The following is an 18594-nucleotide window of genomic DNA, read 5'->3' as shown; positions in this document are numbered from 1 at the left end:
AAGAAATAAATACTATTCTTATATTATATTAATAGCTTCTGCTATTGACATAAAGTAGTTAAAGGTATAATGTGCATGTGAAATGTGACTACTTCACTTTATAATATGAATGTGGTGGTGGTAGCCAATCACAAGCTGTTTCTGTCCTGTATTTTAATAGGACATGCCACATCCATAAAAAGTCTGCTATTTTCACCTTTAAAGTGATAAAAATGTTTACAAAATTCAGATCAAGATGTTAACAAGAAATTTACTACCAAAACTACTAGAGGAGTAAATCCACCATTAGAATCAGATGGCGGTTTTACCACTCAGTGGTTTAGATAGTAATACACTGTATCTTGAAACAAAAAATACAAGTAAAAATTTATTCAAAACTACCTTTTGAGTACTACATTGTATGTGTATATTTTTACTAAAACACTAAAAAATATACTAAGTGCATTTTCATTCTGTCCAAATATAACAATCTTGTCAACTGAACATCTGATTAAAAATTAACCGTATCAAGTAATTGTTATAAAAATGATCATATGTTATTCATAATTCATGATTTTAAAAATTCAGTAGATTTGCCTACTGCCATAATTGTTTGTTAACCTAAATACCTTTTGAAAAAAAAAATGATGTAAAGCACATCCTGAGTTTTTCAATTATTTTTGTCCTGCACAAAGCAAATTACTTTGACTGCACACAGCCATGCAGTTGTAATTCACTTTAGGGAAATGGCCTTTGTACAATCTGCTGTACTTTTCTAGAAATATGCTCTTAAATTAAGCGCTGAAAAGCAACAGAAAAACCGTTTGCACTAATGCTGTTAACGTATCAGTCCATTCCAGTGGTGTCCATCAACTCCCCTCCCATCCCCTGCCCCCGCCTCCTTACCTCTCCTCCCTTTAGGGAAACCATGGGGCATTTGAACAAGCTTCATTTGTTAACAACCCTGGGCCAGGCAAGTAAATTATTCGGGAAAGCAGTTCGACTTTGGTCATTCTTGTCCCCAGAGTCGCTTTCCCTCTTTGCCTGCTGAGCCTTGGGCGAGGAACAACTGGCTCTGGGACACATGATTTGTTGGCTGTCTTCACAGGATTTTGCAGATCTCAGGTTTATGCTTGTGTGGTCTTTGGGTTCCATAACCTGTCTCCAGAGCACTTGTTCCTGCCCCAGGCTAGCCGCTAAGAGGGACGGCTTAGGGAAAGTGTAACACCAGTGACACCATAACATTATAAAGGAAAACCTGCACATCAAGCAATGCTGATGATTGAACAACTGTTATTGTTAAAAGTGCATTTTGTAAGGTTTGTTCCCTCAGTGCTAGTGTGCAAAGTTAAATCTTGCCCACATCTACAGAATTGTCTGCAGATCCATTTGGTGGCAAATCTCCAGGAGAGTAATACTTGTTAAGTGCCAAATCACCAATAAATGGCATGCTAGGAGTGAGCAACTTGCTTGTTTCCAAGTCCAGGCTGAAATCAGTACTAAAATCAAAATCAGTAGCATCTACATCAAGAGTTTTGTCACCATCAACAGCATGCGCATTAGGAGTTTGTTCATACTTGTTCACAGCCAAACGATGCCGCAACACCCTGAGCTCATTCACAAGGATCATCTGCTGGAAATGTAATGAGGAGTTCTCTCCCATCCCTGTGCTCACGTGAACTGTTGGAAGCCATCTGAGATAACGACCAGACCAGAATTTGATGCCTGGGGCCAATGTGTTCACTCTTAAGTATGATTCTGCGTTTATTCCATTTGCTTCACCATTATCTAAAGAGTTTCTGTACTCAAACAATGGATTCAGATAAGGCCCTGAGTTACGGGATTCTGCAAGCTGCTCAGCGACAAATTCCCACAGTGATGCCATGGAATCTCCTCGAAGTTCAACGTCACACAGCTCTGCTCTTTGCTTCTCAGAGTCAAACAAGAACGTATCAAACATGCATGCGTGCATTGTGTCAAGCAGAGCATGGAGATACGTCTCAGAGAATTCAAACTCCGATGGGAACTGCTGAGTGAGTTGATACACACAATCAATGAAGTGAAGAAACACTGGCGACTCTCCTGAATCTTCTTTTTCGTTTTCCTGGTTTGATTCACTGATGTGATTGCAGCGCAAGAGAAACTGATGTCCACCAAGGACCCACATTTTCTGGATAAGAGTTTGGAAACCTCTTATTGTTCTGTAGTACGAGTCCACTATCAGCTGTGCAAGGCTTCCTACAACCAGCACAAAGTCACGGCCTCCAGGTTCTTTGATGATTACTGGTGAACGGTCACAACAAATTGATGTCACGACATCCATAGCGGCAACTAGTGACAGGCGCAAGTAGTTAAGCCATCTGAAGAATAATGGAAACATAATGAGGGTTTAACACATAGCATACTATGGAACATTTTATTAATACTATCTTAACCTGAAGTATCAGCACCAAATTACCACTTTTATTCACTTAAGGTAGGTAACGTCTGTGCTTGAGTCTAGTGGCCCATCAGGCCAGGGTTTTGCACAGTTTCAGTAGCATGAAGCAATTATGAGTATTTCTACTCCCCCCTGGATGCGACGATAGTCCATCGCAGGGTTACCCCCAGCAGTAAATTGACTGGTACCCATTTTAACACCTGGGTGGAGAGAGGCACTATGAAAGTAAATTAAAGTGTCTTGCCCAAGAACACAATGCAATGACCCCAGCCAGGGCTAGACCTCGGATTGCTTGATCCAGAGTCCAGCACACTAACCATTAGGCCACTGTGTCTCTCACTAGAAATGATTCCCTGTAGTTGAACAGTACTATCCAGAGGCTATTATTTTGACAATTGCTTATGTGTGGATGATTGTAATTGTGACAGGAGCTTTTCTATAATGTTTCAGTTCTACCTTAAAATAATACCTGCATGTTTCTACACTTGACAGCCAATGTGGATCAATGCTCCAAAAGTCCTTGCTCGTCTCCAACATGCACAATTCTCTGAGCTTCAGAAAACTTTGTTGAAGTTCTTTTGTTGTTGGAGATGTCTTCATTAAGTTAATGACCTTCACTTCCTTGTGCTCAGTGTTGCAGGGAATCAACGACAATGCTCTGAAGAAAGATGTCTCCTCCTTCTCAAGAAATATACTTTCTGGCCTAAAAAAGAAGTAAGAGTACATTATAACTTGTCATGGATCATGTACAAATGTAAAGCAATACCAGTGGCCAGTTGTACTTAAGCTTGACCCCCCCACACCCCCCTGCCACCACCCCCCTTGACTATAACCCATACCTCGTTTTGGGGCCTATTACTAAAGGGAATGTTTCATGTACACACTTTTTAATGTTGCTGTACATGTGAGAAATACTGCAAAATAAGTGACAGCATAATAATTCTAATAAAAGCAATGCAACCCACCTTCCTGCTCCACTATACAGCATGGGTACCCCTGTTTTGGGATGACTCCAACACCATATGGGAAGGCGTGAATCTACATAATGCAATGACATTCTGTTGATGTCTGAATCTGACAGCGATGCAAGCACAACAAACATCTCAGACAGTGACGGACATGTTTTGAATTTGCTGTTGACAGTCGCTACTCTCCAAGTATCATCAACTTGAAGCCTCGACAACTCATTAAGCCAATCAGGAAGGGTTCTAAACGTTGGGATGGTGTTCAGTCTGGCTTTGCTGTTTTCTGACGAGTTCCGCGCCATGCTGTATGGAAACGCAAACAGCAGGACGATATTGCTTGGTGCCTTGTAATGTGCAATTGCATTTACCATCTTCACATGATCTTTCTTGGGTGTAAATTTCAATCCAAATCTAACCACTCGAAAGTCCTTGCAGCGAATTTCCAAGGAATGGACTTTGGATGAGGTGCGTGATCCTGGATTCACTTTCTTTATTTTTGATCCCTCTGCAGTGGAACTGGAGTAGTAGAAAATCTCATTTATACAAGTTTGTGGAATATGCAGTTCTCTTTGCATATCTGAGTATATCTCACCAGCTTCAGTTAAATCTGGATTTGACTGGAATACAGAGTTAAGCTGGGTCTCTGCACTGGGGTTCCTTGTCAAGAATGACATACGGAAGTTTGTTGCATAGAGCACTCCAGATATTCCTGACTTCCTGTCAGCCATTGTTTGGAATCGTAACACATTTATGGCTTTGGCAACAACAATTTCACCTGGTAACAATGACGGTTCAGGGTAACCATCGTCAGACAAGGGAGAAGAACTTCTTAATGCTGCCATTTTCCAAACACTTTCTGCTGAAAAAGTAAACAAGGTAATTTACAACTAATTTACAACAACAGTCCTTGATAGAGGTGGGGATCTGTGTTATGTAACCATACAGCCCCTAAAGTGAGAGAATTTTTTAAATTTTCTTTTTTTTTTAAAAAATATTATATTTATACCTTTTTTTATATATTTTTTAATTTAAAAAATAAAAATATCATTTTATATAAATGTCACTCGATAATACATTTCTTTTAACTACAAAAGAGAATAAATAAAATATTATTATTGTTATTATTATTATATTATTATATATATATATATATCTGAACAGGAATGAGCTGGTTGTATTATGGGGTGGCCACAAGGCAGGGATGACGCTGAATTTCAACAACACCTGACCTCTAAAGTTGTTTGATTGACAGCAATGTGAAAACATGCAACTGCTGGTCGGCTTTTGAACTTCTTAGTTTGCATGTTATTGAAAATTGCTGTAAGGGTACACAGTTCAATGCACTGCACCTTCCCTGTATTCGCTAAAAAAAACACCAGCCCTAAAATTATAAAATCAATCAGTCCTTTGGAGAAGATATTCAATTACAGAATGCCTATCTCCAACAAGATTCCCTGGAATAATCCCCCCTGTTTTGTGGGGTAATGGCCAAAATTACTGTATGAAATTGATTTGTTATCCAGACTATTCATGCATTATATATACGGTAACTGAAACATCACTTTTTCACTTTCTGATTTTTAATGAGTTTCAGTAAAAATACACCACCCTTCACTTGTAATAAACCATATTATTTGATTTTTATAGGACACACTTTAGCTGAACAATATCTTGAATAAAATACACTTATGAAAAATACTATAGCCACATTCAGCTTGCAATTGAATAGAGTAATAGTGAAAGTTTATATCAAATGCAAGTTAATATTACTTAGTGAGTACAGATCTTCAAAATTATACTAGCTAGTGGGCGCGAAAATAATATAAGGTGCGTACGTTTTACGTACACAGACTGAAAATATCGCCTGCTGCTTGGGTAGTTATGGAATGCCGTTTGTATCAAAAATACTTGTTTGTCATATATAGGACTTTACTTTAAATATATAAAACTTGCTGCAAAATATATAAAACTTGTTGCGAAATATATAAAACTTGTAGCGAAATATAAAACTTCTTGCAAAATATATAAAACTTGTTGCGAAATATAAAACTTGTTGCGAAATATATAAAACTTGTAGCGAAATATAAAACTTGTTGCGAAATATATAAAACTTGTAGCGAAATATAAAACTTGTTGCGAAATATATAAAACTTGTAGCGAAATATAAAACTTGTTGCGAAATATATAAAACTTGTTGCGCAATATAAAACTTCTTGCAAAATATATAAAACTTGTTGCGCAATATAAAACTTCTTGCAAAATATATAAAACTTGTTGCGAAATATAAAACTTGTTGCGCAATATAAAACTTCTTGCAAAATATATAAAACTTGTTGCGCAATATAAAACTTCTTGCAAAATATATAAAACTTGTTGCGAAATATAAAACTTCTTGCAAAATATATAAAACTTGTTGCGAAATATAAAACTTCTTGCAAAATATAAAAAAATAGGTCCGCACGGCGTACATGTGCCTAGTGCTAAGTTATTGAGCTTTATGCATTATTGTATTTATTGTACGGTCACTGCACCGCATTAATTAGGATTTAGTTGGCATAGAAGGAGGAAGGATCAAAATATCAAGCTTCAACAGTGCAGCAAAAAAATACGGATAGAAGTAATAAACAGGTGCAAGGTGATCTAGTAAAGCTATCGTGAGTAGACGTTGCATAATGTTTTTGTAGCACAACCTAAGTAAAGCACGCGCTCTGATTAGTTGATTAAGCGTCTACTATTTACCCATGAGGGGACGCTAACTGAACGAATACCTTCAACTTGAGCGCGCGTAATGTTCATTTAAGGTCATTCCTCTGAAATAGAACTGACAATAGATTTTCATCCAAACTTTGTCTATTGATTGTTCATCTTAAGGGAACCTAAATTTCAAAATAAAAAAGTGGGGTCCCCGTATTCGTTTGGGAGCTGGAGGACTTTGAATCTACCCCATAATTCCTTACAATATCAGCCTCCAGAAAAGTGTCATTTGAACCTTTCAGTTAACGTTTTGCGGGAGCAGAAAAAAATAGGGAAGACGCAAAACGTGAAGTACTGCATCGACTTCAAGAAACAATTTACTATTTCTTTCAGGACAAAGGCACGACAGCGATTCAACTTGTTCCAAACGTACAGTGCTCTCGACACCACAAATTTATCTTCACTGGTAGCGGCGAAGTTCACGTTTCCGTTGATTACTGAAGTTTCAACAATAGAAATTTGTTTATATTCACTGCATAGAAAGGAAGCGTTTACTGGAATCAGAAAAAGAGAAAAAAGTGATAGGTCACCGTGCTCTTTTACGCGTAAATTTATGCGCAGTAAGGATACGCAATGCAAAACAGAGGAATGACGTCTAGCCATAAGCACGGGCTTGTACTGTCACAATAAAGCAAAGTCAATGTTTATCCCGTTTGGATCCAGGGTCTTGCGTGTGCATCTGTTAACGGCATTTTTCACGCTGATGAAGAGACAAAAGTCTCAAAACGTCCGATAAGTTATTGTTTTTTATACCATAACCGAGAGAATTCTTACGCGTTGATTGGTCAAAACTTATGGTCGATGAGAGTATAGACCATGAAAGTGATGTCAGATCACGCCACGCACACGCGAGGGCTCAAAGATGTGTATAAGTTTGGTCTTCAAGAATGAAAGCGAATTTCATCGTGTTTTGTTTGAATCAAGTACGCATTTGTTTTCGTAATTCAGGATTGGAGTTCTAATCAGGTGATCTGTCGAAAGAAAATTGACCAGGCTTTTGAATTTTTGGTCTAACTGGGAAGAACGGTGCTAGCGAACCGACAGCGAACTGTCGATGTTCAGTGAGCGAGCGCTTACAAGATCTTCAGAAAGAAAAATAATCTTGCTCGCTTCAAGGAGGGTGCTAATGGGGTTAACAGTTAACTGACAATTGGCCAAAAAAATAGTAGTTAACTGATAAATGAAACGTTAACAGTTAAGTGACATTCTATTAATTATACTGAATACGATTGTTGTTGTTAATAAAAACAACAAGTTTTTTTCCCAACACCAAAGCTATTTCGTGGCAATTACCTGCCCCGCTGCGTTACCAGGTGATATAAATATAAACTGACATTATAATTATGCGGAAGGTACCAGGGTCGTACCAGGCACATGTTGATCTCCGTGATGGCGTCAAGTGGGGCGTGGTCAAAGTTATTCTAAGTTTTTATGGAGATGATGACGAAGGATCGACATTCAAACGAAAACAGAGTTTGCGTACTGCTTGACATGGCAAAGCACAATTCAATGGACATAGCTTGTAAACATTTGATCAATTTCATGGAAATCAATCAAACGACAAGCGTTCAGTTGTTGCCTACATACGGAACTGCCATGGGCACTAAAATGGCGGTCGCATCAATCTAATCAGCGTTTGACATACGCACACATTACAAGCCCACTGAAACATACATTTCAGTACATTTATTAATCCACGTGTCACCCACCAGAATTTAGTAAAGGTTTTATCAAGTGGGACGCCTGAGACTGCTTAGAACAAATTCCTCTCAAATAAAATTTGATGAGAAATTCCGACCAAGAGAAAAGCCCTGAGAACGAGGTTGGAAAAAATCAAGCATTTCCAATCACATTTTGTCGAGAGAGGTTACCCATAAAGCCTAGTCTAAAGAACTCTCGCGGAAGTTAATTTTGAAATCAGGCAGTAGGCCCTCCAATCAAAACTTAAATCTTGCCTTTTGTAACGCAATACCAACTAGCAGTACCAAACACAGTCCGAACTTGAAGCAAATACCCATGGAAAATTGGCATTTTATAGAACAACAACCATTGCACAAGAAAATATTTAAAGAACCTTCCCTCATATTATACAAAAGGGGTACTAGGTTTTTCAGAGATATCCTCGTGAGATCGAAATTATGAAAATGGCTAATACACTTGCGTGAGAGTCGTGTATGACTGACGTGCTGAAGTAAAGAAAATTCAGGTTATGACGTGATAATCTTCGCTGTAAGAATAGGAAATTTAAAGATAACTAAAATTAGTAAAATAGATTTGGAGAGCGTCGAAATTGTTGACAGGTCAACGGTGTGGAAACAACGACTAATTCTTGAAGCTTGGCATTCTGTGCGAGATAGGAACGCTATAAACGAACACAAAGCGCTACCAAACGTTTACAATAGCATTAAGCATTAATTTATAGACTCATTAAGAATGCTCTAAAGACTTTTGTTGCACTCGGAAAGTTCATTTAGTTTTCACACATTCGTTACATATTTTAACAGGACGCCGTTGAACATTTGCATTTTTATCTTGCTGAAAAAGGCAACAGTAGTGGCCGAAACGTCCAAAAACAATATTTTTAGCCACTGTGTCAACCTTTTTTCATTCTTAATTTTTAGAGGGCCTGGATGGGGGTGTACAAATGTCAGTTGTCAGTTAAAATTTTGGCCATTTGTCAGTTGTCAGTTAAATCTAAGGCCATTTGTCAGTTGTCGGTTAATTGACTGTTAAAAATTAATCATGTAGCTTAATTATTTTTTTTACCCAATATTTAGCAAAAAAGTCGGAAAAAGGCACAAATAATGTGAATCGTATCATTGATTGTGATATTGATAACATTAAAACTTAATTTTTTTCCAAATTTTGATGTTGAAATCATTGCAAGAAGCCTTTTAAATTTCTAAATACGTTCTTAATTAACAAATGCTACTTCTACTGAAATGTGGCGTATAACGATAACCCAGAAGCAAGTATGCTCGGTAGTTCGCACCACCGCAAAGCTTCAAAATTTAATTTAGTTATGCGCAGGGCCACCGTAATGATATCATTATAATAGTACACTCAACAAAATAACTTGATTGTGATTGGACGAGAGCTCTACCTATCACTCTTCTTTCCGAAGTTGAGACAACGTATTCCGAAGTTGGCGCGAAGTCTTCCGAAGATTTCCGAAGTTGACTCGATGTCATTCGAAGATTTACAATGTTGGCGTGAAGTCTTATGAATGTTTATTTTACTGATCATGAAGTTTACACCCAAAGTAGTCTAGAGAGGAACCGAGGAGTTGTTAAGTTTACCGTTCCCGAATGATTCACAGTACGAAACAATAGAAATAAAAAAATAAGGCACGTGTATTTTTAAGACCTTAAAAAGAATTACTTGTGACTATTTTACTGTAATAAGCACGAGTTGTACAAAAAGGTCGTGTGATTTACTATATCCTATACAGTGTACTATTTTCAAGTATATCGCATTGCACATTATAGCAAAACAAAAACGAGCATATGTTTTCTGAACGCGAAGCCGTTCCCTGTAATCTTTCTGGAGAGGAGGGGCAGGGATGGCGCAGTGGTTCGCAGTGGTGAGAGTGCTCGCCTCCCACCAACGTGGCCCGCGTTTGATTCCCTGAGCTGGCCTCATATGTAGGTTGAGTTTGTTTTTGGTTGTCGTTCTTGCTCAAATGGTTTTTCTCCGGGTTCTCTACTTTTTCTCCCTCCACAAGAAATCAACACTTTCAAACGGTTTCTAGCTTTATACCCGGGCTTTATAAAATACCGTGTCCAAGGAAAGATAATTTATTATTATTTATTAACTTATTATTCTGGACTACCTGTCATGCTTTATATTTATACCAATAATACCAAATTCAAAAGCACCAAGAATACACAATGTTAATTTCGCTACCTGTATCATTCTGCAGCTTCTACTGGTCCTCTGCATGTAATTTTAATGAGTGCAGTAGCTCGAAGTCGTTGCTTTACCGCTGTTTAACGCCCGGTCGGTGCCAATCGAAATCTCCAAAGTCTCTTATTTGCTTGCCAATTCCTTCGGGTCAAGGAGTACATCAAAGTGATTTTTGAGCACCTGAACCGTATTCACAGTTCTATTAACGCCGGCATCTTAATTTATAGCAGCAATAGTGTAAGCTGGCGCGCGCGAAATAGGTGAAATACGTACCTGGGCATAAGGTAAATTATTAAAGAAACATGGCACTAGCACCCTGCTGCTAAGGTTGGTCAAGAATTAGTTAAAAACGTATATGTCTGACACTTTTTTTTTGACAAAGAGAGTCAAACAATGTTATTTACTACGTGTTTTGTAGGATATTAAGGGCAATCAGGTCCTTTGCAAGTTGTCAGTAAAACCTACAACAAATGTCAGTTGTCAGTTAAATTTTAGGCCATTTGTCAGTTGTCAGTTAAAAGTTTGGCCATTTGTCAGTTGTCAGTTAACCCCATCCAGACCCTCTTTTTAACATGCCTGGCTACAACCCGAACATTTTTAACCGATGAAATTGGATTCTTACGAAAATAAAAACTATGCAATATTTATTGCCATAAACTTAATTTGTTTTTAATTGAATATCAAGTGTTGTCTACATATCAGGTGAAACTCGCGACCCGTAAAGTCAAAAGAAAAACCCACTTCCGGTTTGTGCGAAAGCAACTTTTCACATCGAGAATAAGCACCGGAAGAGCGGAAAGCGCGCTCGTGCCAGTCCTACTCCGCATCACACATTGCACAAAGCGCGGACCGATCAGTCGAGGCGGGAAGGAATACCAAGATGGCTTCTCACAGGGGCCTCGTGGAGAGGCTGACAAATCTTGTCGATGGACTAAGAGAACAAAATAGAGCAGAAAGCCAAAGAGATAATCATGGAGACATCAATGAGTCACTGTCGAGATTATTCCCGAGCACGAGGAGAAATGCTGGTACGTCATCATCTGCAACAAACAACGGCGCGACCAACGGCGCTCCACTTTTCAATCAATGGAGCGAAGAAGCTAAGCCGAAGAGAAGTAATCGCCGTCGACAGCCTTACCCGAAGTGTAAAGCGACCAAAACAGCTTCAGTTGCTGCCATTAAAGACATAATCTTGTTACCTAATCCAAACATGGCTTCCGTACCTCGTGGGCGCAAACGGGAAGAGCTGTATGTGCGAAAGCTAGTTGCTACAGCTTTCGAGATATACGGCGACATGACTAGTTCAGAAATTTACGATGCATTCGCATCATTCTTTTCACGCAAGCTGAAAGGAAAAAGTTTCGAAATTGTCAGAGCAGTTGGCAACAAGATTATTAGCCCGAATATCTCACAGGGAGTAACAGGTAGGGTGCTGAAGCACCTAACTAATGGGTCCTGAGTTATCAACAATCAAGTTTCTGTTCGTTAACAACATGCACTTTATCTGAAAGGTGAAAAAAGGCTCTAATACTTTGGATTATAGTGTGGTCTAGGTTTTTTTGTTGACTATATCCATGGAACGAACATTATCACATTTCATGCATTTTGAAAAAGGCTAATAAACTAAAATTACAACCTGTTTTCTATGAAGGGTGTTCCAATGTGATCTTAAAAAGTAAGTTGGGGAAGCACTTTATAAGTAAAATTGACTCATCATGCATGTACATGTTCAGTCATTACTAATAGTTGGTTAGGTTTGTAATTATCTCCACTGCTTGAAGAAATAAATTGATGCCATGATTACCATCATCTGAAAGTGGGTCAATAGCTAGTGTTAAAATCACCCTGTCTTCATCAGTCAGCTCTATTGATGAACGTGGAACCTGCACATTATTATTGGTCTGAAGCTCTGGTACTGGCCCATATTCATCAATGCCATAATTTGCTGAATCAGTCACTTCCTGATCCAAAACCACTCTTACAGCCTGTTGGCTTGAATGTGCCTGTTGGTAAAATCCTGCAATCCATATTTGAAAAGGTGTTCTGCAGTTTTCAGTCCTCATTGGATGGTTATTCCACTCCAAAGTAAATTCACTGATAGAGCGATTGATCCTTGGCAAGTAAATAAAGTGCAGAGCGTATAGGTGCACTTCATCTAGGGGATCAAGTAGGAACTGGTCTTCCATAAAATAGAATAAACCCTTGTAGTATGAAACAAACGTATTGCCAACATCACGCCAAAGGCGCTCGATCCTCTGGTTATGGACTGAGAGTCCAGTTATGACTGGGTTTACAGCTGGTCCATACCTGGTAAGCATCCACCTGGCTACTGCAATGTTTTCAGTTCCATGATCGCACCTTATGCGAGTAGGGACATTGAATGCCTGAATAGCATCTTCAAATAATGCCAATACAGTTGATGCCTCATTGTTTGTACTGCATTTCAAGAACACAACAGCTCGGGAAAACCCATCTATGGCTCCATGAACAACCATTCTCCATCTCACAAGCTTGTGGTTGCCATCCAGATGCCTGCAATAATGTAAAAAATATAACTGAAACTAACTGTGGATTAATTAAAACAAAAAGTTGCAATCACTTACAAGTGGAACGTTCATTGTAAGTTGTATATGGCAACTGAATTTTAGGATCATGGAGGTACACTGTACAGGATTAATTTGTAGAATATCACATATTACGGTAGTTTTTCTTGACCAAGCATGAGTTCTAGGTGTAGAAATAATTATATATGTCCGAGTGTTTTTTATTCACAAACAAACAAAGGAAACGACAAAGGCAATAACAATTTATTATTTATACTGTTATCCTTGTTTCATATTTCCTTTTGCAGTACACTCGAGTTATATAGAAAGGTCCACAATATAAAATGTTCACACGTCTTCATTTAACTCAAAATATTATTTGCTTAAGCATGCTATAATTATGTACAATGTATATACAGGCAGTGCTGCTTGTCAAACGGCTTGAAGGTTGCAGGTTGAAAAATCAAATTGACTCTGGTGAGCCTGAATAGCACTCTGGTTAGCCTAAATTAGCTTACATGTAGGTTGCTTGCAGTTAACCTTTATATTGGTTTTTATTTTTCAACTTCAACTAAAATAAGTGGGTCGTTTCAACCTGCAAAAAGTACCTGCCGCGAATTTTTCCTACATCACATATATCACAATGCTTAGGTGCCTTCTTATGTGCTACTGACAGGAGGATGCACTTTAAATTTGCCGGATTTCCTAGTCAAGATAAGTGCCCAGGACAAATTTTCCAAATTTTAGGTTTTAACTTGTCAATATCCATGATTGAACCAGCTTTATAATTGTACAATAATTATTTATTGTTGGCAAGAATCATGAGGTTTTTACTAGCTAAACTTTTTACATTCATTTGGACTGCTTTTTAAGGAGAGGGGTGGGTTTATATTTTAAATTTCAGAATTCTATGGGGGTGCTTATTTGAAGAGGGAAGGGCACTTGATTGAGGAAATACATTCCCTGCAAATCTTCATTTCATAGAACACTGTCAGGTGGGTTTGAAATAATAAATTAAAAAATCTAGGTTATTATTTCTTTGCACGTGGAAGATCTAGTGTGGCCCCCAACCCACCCACCCACCAACACCCCGCCCCCTTTATAAGGCCCAGCCATGCCAGGCAGTCTTAAAATACCAGCTGGATGTCAGTGATTTTAAAATAACTTCATATTTTTTTTTTAATCTGAATCATAATTTACTTACCATAGGCTGTTTGGCCCTGGAACTCTATACACTCTTCTTCTTATTCTTAATCGCTGTCTGCGCTCTCTTCTTGAGGGGTCCACTCGTTGCATTGACTCTCTTAACCTAGATCTCGGAACGTTAACCCCTCGACCACGAAGTGCACCTCGCATCATTACTTCTCCAGAGTTGGGTGACAACTCTAAAATCGACCTGACAAATACGTCGAGCTCCCCATCGTCAATTTCACTAAACCGTATTTGCTCTCCAAGTCCCAATTCTGTTCGTCGCCTGTGTAAGGTCATTCTAGATACGCCCATCATTGTTGCTATTTTTGACCAGGCAAAACCAAGGTCCCTTAGACCTTCGATTTGTGATTTCGAGATGTCAAACCGTGGTCTTCCTCGCGATCTTGCACTGCCTGCGCCGACAGGTTCCTGTTGGCTTCGAAAACTGTTATCATTGGCCTCTTCTTCAAGCCACTGCAGGTGCTCTCTAGATCTCTCAGTTAGGTCTTCATACAGTTTAAGAAGTTGTTCTAAGAGTTCAGTTATTTCCTCACTGACATCACAGTTCCACGATTCAAAAATACAGAGAAATAACACGACGTCAGAGCAAGTACCTTCCGCAATGGTAAACATCCGGTTGGCAACCTCATAGTCTACCGTAAAGAGGTTCTGTCTTAGCTCTTCATGGGGAAGTTCATTGAGGAATTGCAAGAATTCATTGCGAAGAATTTGCAAATCTACTTCGGCCGCCATGATGGCAGAATGAGTAGTAGACGGGAGCTCCGAGGAGACTGGGGGCCATAGATTAGGATCATTCTCGTCCCCATAGCCCTTTCGTTTCTCTTAGCCGGCTTGGCACGAGAAAACGGAGGGCTCTGGGGACATAGGATTTTTGAATTAATTCGAATTTTTTTGATTGGCTGTTTGGAACAAAGAATTCCTAAACGGAAGTCAAAAACATAACGACTCTCTCATACATTCTTTTGAAACGTCATGACTGCATACATGAAGACCGGAAGTCCTAGAATCTAGGACTGGAAATCCTCTGTTCCCAGAGCCCTTTGTTTTCTCGTGCCAAGGCTCAGCTGGCTAAGAGAAACGAAAGAGCTATGGGGACGAGAATGAGATTAGGATAATTATAAGCTATCAACCTCGTCCCCAGGGCCTTCTCGGGACGAGTTTTCAAAATGGCGGCTCGTCGTGACGAGCCGCCATTTTGCATGCTCGTTTGCATTATGACGTCAAACGCGCAAAGATTCCTGGTAGTTGTGGTAAAGTAAGTTCGCGCCAAATAACGACGAACAAATAACGCCGATTGTGTGTTATTTTGCTTAGGGCTCGCCGAATTGGTTTAAAAAGGTCTAAAAATGCAGCCTCAGTCTATGTTTTGCCGGAGGTCGCAACATTACAGGCTGCTATTGTGGCTGTGGTTTCTACCTTGATATTTCGCGCAATTTTTCTTAGTTTCAACGGACGCGCGCGCTGGTTAAATTTCTCCACCAAATGACGAATTCAATATAATAGAATATTGTCTTGGTAACGGTTTAGAATTATTATCGGCGCCGACAGTATTTTGGCAGTGTGCAAAGATTCTAGTGTTCTTCGAACACGGTAATTGCCTTTGTCTATAACAGTAGCGCCATCAAAGTCAATTAACGTGGCATTGACTAACCCTAACCCAAATCAATTACTTTGTTTGTGAGGCACTCCACATTATTGGTTGGCAATGTTCGAGCCTCTCGTATAGTTTTTAAGATTTCGTTGATGTTCTATTTTTCAGATAGTATGCATGCACTGTGAAAATTTTGGAAGATTTCACCGAAGGAAATAGAAGAAAATTGCACTTAAAGCCACATAACGCTCAAAGTCGCATTTGTCTGGGTACTCTTATACTAGTAACTGAATCAGAGATTAGGGGAGTGCGTTCGACCCAAGATAAGGCTAGCAAACGTAATCCGAATTACACGACTGTTTATATCGTCATACAATTTTTTAAAAAACGACCGCGTGTGCAACAGTAAAGCGCGCATCCAACATCACTTGAAACTATCAGAGATACAATCTCAATCCAACAGTGCACGAGGCAGCACAGCAATTTTTTTACTACTGTTAAAAGGAGGACTGCCGAAACGTTTATTTTTTAAGCACAACTTACAGGGCAAACTCGCAAACGCAAACCGAAGAAGATCGTTAGAACGAATCAACCTCGTTCCCAGGGTCTCTCGCAAAGAAACTGCGACGTCATTAATAATTAGCCAACCTGCCACATACCAAGATACACAAACCCCGGACACATAAAACGACTTTCACTGGACAGCCAAGGGACCACACGCCACCACAAGATTAGGATTTGTTCTCCTACCGTCGAACACAAAAATTGTTTACAGACTAGCGTTATCGGCTTCATGAATTGTTTTTGCGCGCGCTGTCTTTGTTGACGTTGCTGTGACGCAATTAATTGCTTTCTAATGTCTAATCACATGAGGTCGAGGCCAACTTGCCACATACCGACATACATAGTACCACACATAGAACCACTTTCGCTTGCGCGTTCACAGGACAACCACGGGGCCACGGGCCACCGCAAGGTTAGGATGCGTTCTCCTACCGTCGAACGCAATAATTCACGACTTAAACCCAATATTTTAACAGAAATGGTTGTAGAACACTATTTTATCGTTGCTTATTGTATTTGATAAGTTTGAGCGAACTGGGAGTGAAAACAAATGCAAAAACCAGATTTAAAAATTTAAACACTAGCGCGCGCCACATCCATGTTATTACCCTATGGAGCCACCTTAAGCAGCATTAAGAAAATGGATGCTTTTTCTTTTCGGCTTGGCTAGTGCGCGAGGTAAATCGTCGTTTTCTCGTAAACGAGCACGGTGACCTATCATTTTTTTCTCTTTTTCTGATTCCAGTAAACGCTTCCTTTCTATGCAGTGAATATAAACAAATTTCTATTGTTGAAACTTCAGTAATCAACGGAAACGTGAACTTCGCCGCTACCAGTGAAGATAAATTTGTGGTGTCGAGAGCACTGTACGTTTGGAACAAGTTGAATCGCTGTCGTGCCTTTGTCCTGAAAGAAATAGTAAATTGTTTCTTGAAGTCGATGCAGTACTTCACGTTTTGCGTCTTCCCTATTTTTTTCTGCTCCCGCAAAACGTTAACTGAAAGGTTCAAATGACACTTTTCTGGAGGCTGATATTGTAAGGAATTATGGGGTAGATTCAAAGTCCTCCAGCTCCCAAACGAATACGGGGACCCCACTTTTTTATTTTGAAATTTAGGTTCCCTTAAGATGAACAATCAATAGACAAAGTTTGGATGAAAATCTATTGTCAGTTCTATTTCAGAGGAATGACCTTAAATGAACATTACGCGCGCTCAAGTTGAAGGTATTCGTTCAGTTAGCGTCCCCTCATGGGTAAATAGTAGACGCTTAATCAACTAATCAGAGCGCGTGCTTTACTTAGGTTGTGCTACAAAAACATTATGCAACGTCTACTCACGATAGATTTACTAGATCACCTTGCACCTGTTTATTACTTCTATCCGTATTTTTTTGCTGCACTGTTGAAGCTTGATATTTTGATCCTTCCTCCTTCTATGCCAACTAAATCCTAATTAATGCAGTGCAGTGACCGTACAATAAATACAATAATGCATAAAGCTCAATAACTTAGCACTAGGCACATGTACGCCGTGCGGACCTATTTTTTTATATTTTGCAAGAAGTTTTATATTTCGCAACAAGTTTTATATATTTTGCAAGAAGTTTTATATTGCGCAACAAGTTTTATATATTTTGCAAGAAGTTTTATATTGCGCAACAAGTTTTATATTTCGCAACAAGTTTTATATATTTTGCAAGAAGTTTTATATTTCGCAACAAGTTTTATATATTTTGCAAGAAGTTTTATATTTCGCTACAAGTTTTATATATTTCGCAACAAGTTTTATATTTCGCTACAAGTTTTATATATTTCGCAACAAGTTTTATATTTCGCTACAAGTTTTATATATTTCGCAACAAGTTTTATATTTCGCTACAAGTTTTATATATTTCGGAACAAGTTTTATATTTCGCTACAAGTTTTATATATTTCGCAACAAGTTTTATATATTTTGCAAGAAGTTTTATATTTCGCTACAAGTTTTATATATTTCGCAACAAGTTTTATATATTTTGCAGCAAGTTTTATATATTTAAAGTAAAGTTCTATATATGACAAACAAGTATTTTTGATACAAACGGCATTCCATAGGTAGTAGCCACATGAGATGTAAGCTAACGTTCCCCAGAAGTCCGTGAGCTTTTCAAGTCCACACGCAAAGAGGATGGAGAATAATTTTCAACAACAGAGACGAAATTTACTAAAGGAAACAAGTAAACGTACTTACTGATCGTGTGGTTCTTTGATATTTCACACGCTAGGTGAATGAATAAGCCAACAGCTGAAGTCCACCCATACACAGAATTCCTCAACACAGGTCGAGCAAATCTTCGTTTTATGTGCCTCTCCTAGCGCCAATCGTCTAGATGCAATGTATTTCCATCCTTATAGAATATTGCTTTTCTGTTCGATGGTATTTTGGGCGAAACCTCTTATCGTAAACATGCAATAAAGATGGCTCCATTTTCAGTGGAATGCATGTTAAAGCGAACTGTTAAAATATCAACCCCCTCCAGGAAACTGGAACGAATATTAGGTCCACGGCCGTTCATCTGAGGGGGGTGGGGATAAAATGTTGCACGTAACGCCACAACAAGTGCTATAAATATATAGCGGTTTCTGGAGTAAAAAGAAAA

General features: G+C 38.8%; 1 protein-coding gene across 4 annotated transcripts; it reads right to left on the bottom strand.

The window, feature by feature from the left end:
* Positions 1 to 1287: 1287 nt before the first annotated feature.
* LOC144631151 (myotubularin-related protein 10-like) lies at positions 1288 to 18482 on the bottom strand. 4 transcript variants are annotated; one of them, XM_078489538.1, is made up of 4 exons: positions 18182 to 18482; positions 3385 to 4243; positions 2889 to 3122; positions 1288 to 2339 (listed from the first exon to the last, which is right to left on the bottom strand). In XM_078489538.1, the coding sequence occupies exons 2-4, from the start codon at positions 4224 to 4226 to the stop codon at positions 1328 to 1330; spliced, it is 2088 nt and encodes a 695-aa protein (XP_078345664.1). In that variant the 5' UTR covers positions 4227 to 4243; positions 18182 to 18482; the 3' UTR covers positions 1288 to 1327. The 4 variants fall into 4 exon arrangements, with proteins under 4 accessions (XP_078345664.1, XP_078345663.1, XP_078345662.1 ...); XM_078489537.1 differs by having other exon boundaries at positions 3385 to 4240; XM_078489536.1 differs by having other exon boundaries at positions 3385 to 4240; positions 18186 to 18482.
* Between the last annotated feature and the right edge of the window lie 112 nt (positions 18483 to 18594).

This window comes from Oculina patagonica, chromosome 11 (genome assembly GCF_052425735.1).
Source record: "Oculina patagonica isolate OP01 chromosome 11, crgOcupat, whole genome shotgun sequence".
NCBI classification, from domain to species: domain Eukaryota; kingdom Metazoa; phylum Cnidaria; class Anthozoa; order Scleractinia; family Oculinidae; genus Oculina; species Oculina patagonica.
The sequence above is the reverse complement of the archived record's forward strand: the minus strand, read 5'-3'. Positions and strand labels throughout refer to the sequence as shown.

Excerpts from the sequence above, each read along its gene's own strand:
- LOC144631151 (XM_078489538.1), bottom strand. The coding sequence starts at position 4,226 with ATGGCAGCATTAAGAAGTTCTTCTCCCTTGTCTGACGATGGTTACCCT. Across the intron at positions 3,123-3,384 it reads CTGTATAGTGGAGCAGGAAG|GCCAGAAAGTATATTTCTTG; the intron begins GTGGGTTGCATT and ends CTTCTTTTTTAG. Across the intron at positions 2,340-2,888 it reads TCAAGTGTAGAAACATGCAG|ATGGCTTAACTACTTGCGCC; the intron begins GTATTATTTTAA and ends ATTATTCTTCAG.